At 36.2% G+C, this 5,141-nt stretch overlaps 1 protein-coding gene across 1 annotated transcript; it reads left to right on the top strand.

The window, feature by feature from the left end:
• The first annotated feature begins 3,026 nt into the window (after positions 1-3,026).
• LOC112025867 (uncharacterized) lies at positions 3,027-4,064 on the top strand. The gene has a single exon (XM_024058553.1). It carries the CDS (start codon positions 3,027-3,029, stop codon positions 4,062-4,064), a length of 1,038 nt encoding a protein of 345 aa, XP_023914321.1.
• The last annotated feature ends 1,077 nt before the right edge of the window (positions 4,065-5,141 follow it).

The raw sequence follows: 5,141 nt of genomic DNA, 5'->3' as shown, positions 1-5,141 counted from the left end.
ATACCATTGGTGAGGTTTATGCCAACCCTGTAGAAAGCATGTTATCTTGCCTATGAGTTAAACATTTGAGACAATTTCTTAGGTTCTATACATTATGTTTCTCATTTAAATTCAAAAAATATATTACATTAAATGTAATTGTTTTAGGGAAAGTAGCATAATTTGTATTGTATTGATCATACAATAATTTGTTTAATTTTAATTGAGAAACCTAAAGTACAACAAATAAAAAATTGTACCTAAGTTTGTCGTCATATATAAACAGATTCTAAAATAAAGCACCAAATTAAATAAATATATAGTTACTAGTAAAAATACACAATTAAATCAATATTGCAATAGAAATTATTAATTTTGATCATTTTCTAAAATAATCCTTGCTGGCTTACGTGAAAAGATCTGAATGTAGTCAAGTCCATCCTGTTGAGAGTAGTCCTTAGCCAAGAGTCTAGCTTTGTATCTTTCTACAAACCCATTAGACCTATACTTTATATTATAGACCCACTAAGAACACTAGCATCAGGTTAGCATGGCACACCAAACACCAAAAACTTCACACATCAAATTTTCAAAAATGCTAAAAAGTTTAGCATGCATGAACAATACAATTTTATTAGTAGAACTATACGGCAAAAATGGTAAATTTTTTTCTTATTTTTTTATTCTCTTTTTCTCTCTCCCCTTACACATGTTTGTCTCTCTCTCTCTCTTTCCCCAGTATGTAAGGCCAGCTCAACAACTTTTGGGGCCTAAGGTGAAAACTTTAAGTGGGGCATTTTCTTATATGTAAATATTAACTAAATAAAATTTATTTTCATTATTATCTTTTTGTTGTAAAATTTCATTATCTTCTAATTATTTTTTATGAATTTTTTGTTCATTTGTTACATTTTCATCCTAATTTTCTGTTGTGTTTTGTTTAATAATAGTAACAAATTTATCCATAGATCATTTCTATAATTCAATTTATTTTTCAAGTTTTCTCTTTATTTTTAAAGTTTTTATATCCATTTTTAATAGATATTTATAATTAAGAAATACTTCTAAATAAATAAGACACGATTTATAATAAAACATTATAATTTAATTAAAATAAAATTTAAAGAATAGAACAATAGAACTTGATATATAAAAAACAAGCTCACAACTTTACTAAATCATGTGATCACTTTATACTCTAAATCTTCACAAATAAACATCTATTTATCACATAACTTAATAAATTAGTACTAATATAAAGTAAATTATTCTATAAGAATAACTAATAAAAATATTCCCAAACAATCCTGATTAAATAAACTATTGGAAATTAAAATAATAATAAAAATTTAACAAAACACGTGATAATGCCATCATGGTAGTAGTATAGTGTTAGTAAAATAAAAGGTTCTGACTAGGTATGTAAATGTGTCAGTGGGGACTTTTTTAACTTAATTTTGTATCTTCACCTTCACTTTTTGTGTTTTGTGAGTATTAGAAGGGTCTTTTTAATACACAATGCATTTTATTTGCTAACAAAATGGTTCTTATTATTACTAATTTTTCTTGAATATAGGCCTAAAGAAGCCTTAATTAAAATGTTCACAGAAATATATTATATTACAAAATTAGGCGCGGCTCCATGTTATGGTTAGGGTGTTCAAATGAACATTCTGACTTAGGGAAAAATTATATAATGTATATATGTGTGTGTGTATGTATATATATATATATATATATATTGTCTACCATAAATAAAAAATGAACACCCCAAAATGCAGTTACAAAGACCAATAATGGTAAACACAGTTACAAAAATCAATAAGTTGAGTAACAACAAAAATTCCTAGTGCAAAAATTCTTATCTATTTTAACATAAAAAGCTAAATTTTCTATGTTACATAACCCCTTTTCAAAAAGAAAAAATATCTACATCAAATTATCTGTGGGGCCTGATAATCTGACAACCCCGGCCCATCTTATATTCAGCCCAAAGTCCATGCCGAGGATCAAGGAATGTCCGAGAAGGAACACAGGTAGCCCAAGATGCCAAGAAACATCGCCGAGGATGATGTCGTCCTTGGCCAGCCGAGATCGTTGGGAGAAGAAGTAATCAGCCACCAGGAATAGCCTTCCTAAGCATCCAAAGAGAAAGGACAAGTGCAACATGTCAGCCATGGAAGCATGGTGGAGGAGCAAGTCCAGGACGAACTGTCAACACCACATTAAATGCCCATAATTAACGCTCTGGCTGCATTAATTAGGAGATGACCCCTAAACAGCGTTGCCTTGGTTGCCGCAACCCACAAGAAGGATGGAAAGGCGGTTGATGGGACAAGAATTCAAATAGCGGCCTGGTTGATCAACAAATGTAGGGCTAGGATCAGTTGAGGGGGGGATATATAATGTAAAGAATCCCTCTAGATGAAGGGGAGGAAGAAAAAAGAGGAGAAGGAATACGGTAGCAACCGGTATTCTCCCAAAAACTCTTGGAACCAATCACGAAGTAAGTAATAAGAATCGCAAGCTCCTGAGAGAAGAGCTGAGGAGCACCATTGCGTATTTTAACCCACGTTCATGCCATTCAATCCACACGCAACCAGGCCTGGCCATTGCATCCCTCGCTAGGGCCTAGTTCTTGAACCCGCTCTCTACAAATTCATTGTACTGGGCTAACTAGGCTTGAGTCCACTCTCTCAACAGTAAAAGTGCTCAAACCTAGTCCCTACAATTGGTACCGTCTCTAGGGAGAACTTGTGCGTTAGTAAGGGTAAAGATCAAGCATGGTAGGATCCGGCCCTCATCAAGCAAGCCCTCATCAGCCTGAACCGGTCAAGCCCTAGCACCAGGGTAACTTCGCCAACCCTGAGCACGACTGAAATGAAGAGAATGGGAGATTTCGAAAGGGAAGTGTACACACCACTTAAACCAGCAGCAGCTACTCGCGTGGGGACAGTCATGTGCCACAGAGACAAAACAACAACCGGGTCATATGACCAAAGAAGGTGGGGAGCCACGTGACCCAAGGGTAGAACAGCGAGCAAGCCATGCAGCAAGAGATAGATGACTTGAAAAGGAGGCTACGCCATGCGCAACGGAGGCGATCTGAGCCTAGCCCCGACCTGCCCTCTGACGATGAGAGCGACGGAGATTATCGGCAAAGATCGAGAACTCCTCCAAGCAAGACCTTCTCTCATGAAGAGGATCACTATCGAAAGCGCAAGCGTAAAAGCCTATCCCTTAAGGGCTTGGGGTACGATGCCATGAGCAGGGCACTGGATCAACTGTCCAAGTCACCATTCACACGCCATATAGAAGGGGCTGCACTTCCTCGGCAGTTCCAGCAGCCAATCTTCTCCATCTATAACTGCAAAACGAACCCCGTGGAGCACGTGAGCCAGTTCAACCAGAGGATGGCTGTCCATTCTAAGAACGAAGCATTGATGTGCAAGGTTTTCTCCTCCAGCTTGGGTCCAGTGGCGATAAGGTGGTTCAACGGCTTGAGAGCGAACTCCATAAGCTCGTACAGACAGCTGACTAGGGCCTTTGGCTCCCGCTTCGTTACAAACAACATAGAGCCTCGGCCCTTGAGCGCGTTACTATCTCTAACTATACATGATGGAGAGACTTTAAAGGCCTACTCAGGCCAATACTGGGAGGTGTACAATGAACTGGAAGGCAATTTCGATGACGTCGCCATCAGCACCTTCAAAAATGGTCTCCCAATCGGACATGGCCTAAGGAAGTCCCTAACAAGCAAGCCTGCCACCAGTGTGCGCCGACTGATGGATTGGATCGACAAGTACAAACCAGTGGAGGAAGACCAACTGCAGGACAGAGGAAAGGAGAAGGCCGCCCCTCAGGAGAGGAGGGACCCCAGGCCGGACCGATATAACAGCACTCGCCCGAGGAGAGATTTTGCAGGGCAATCTGGAGCAGCCGACACACAGGCTGTCCATGCCACATTTCGAGAGCCAGTACACCGGGTGTTGGAGAAAATCGAGAATGAGCCATACTTTAGGTGGCCGAACAAAATGGTAGGAGAATCCGCGAATCACAGGAAATTAGTCTTGATGTGTTTTTAAGAGATTTATATACAACACATTATTCATTCAAAAAATATTTATACATCAAATTCTAAGATTCACACCAAATTAAATAAGCCTCTACCAACGGTATATATCTCAATTAATAGTTAATATTACGTCAAAAATTGCTAATTTTTATCATTTGCTCTAAAAGCAAATGCGTAAGTTTGACTGTAATTGATATCCATAGCATATGATGACTAGGAAGAGGAGGATGACTTAGCTATGAACTCATTTGATGTTTCCCAAAAAATGAAAAAAAATACAAAAAAGCTACCTACCAACCATACCAACAACCAACCTGGCAAAATTTGATTTATATATAGATAGTCAAAATTTGATTAATATATAACTCAGGTGAGCTTTATGTCAACCCTTTGGAAAGTTTGATATCTTGCCTATGAGTTTAAACTTTGACGTAATTAAGTGCTGTACTTTATGCTTTTTATCTAAATTCAAACAATTGATTACTCTAAATGTAATTTTTTTAGGGAAAATAACATTATTTATATTTTATTGGTCACTACAATAATGTGTTTAATTTTAATTAACATAAAGTACAAAAAATAAAAATTTGTACCTAAGCTTGTCTATATATATAAACACATTCTAAAAAAGTGTATCAAATTAAATAAATATATAGTCTTTTAAAGAAAAATATATAAATAAATATATAGCTACTAGTAAAAATACAAGATTAAATCAAAATTGCATTTGAAATTTAATTTTGATCCTTTTTTAAAATTATCCTTGTTGGCTTGTGTGAAAAGAATTCAGTGTAATCAAGTCCATCTTGTTGAGTATAGTCTTAGCCCAATAGATCTATATTTTATTTTAGGGTAAATTACAAAATTGGCCCCTATCCTTTACACCATATTTCAAATTGGTCTTTAACCTTTCAATTGTGTCAATTTGGTCCTTAATCTTTTCAGTGTCGTGTCAATTTGATCCCTACCGTTATCACTTAAATGAAAAAAGCTGATGTGTCAAACTGAATGATAAAAAAAATATTTTTTATGCCACATCAGCAGCCAACTATTCTGCCACGTTAGGTTTTTTTTTTTAAAACCAAAT

Source organism: Quercus suber, unplaced genomic scaffold, assembly GCF_002906115.3.
Source record: "Quercus suber isolate HL8 unplaced genomic scaffold, Cork oak 2.0 scaffold_575, whole genome shotgun sequence".
NCBI lineage: Eukaryota > Viridiplantae > Streptophyta > Magnoliopsida > Fagales > Fagaceae > Quercus > Quercus suber.
Note: the sequence above shows the minus strand (reverse complement) of the source record. Positions and strands in the feature narration are given on the sequence as shown.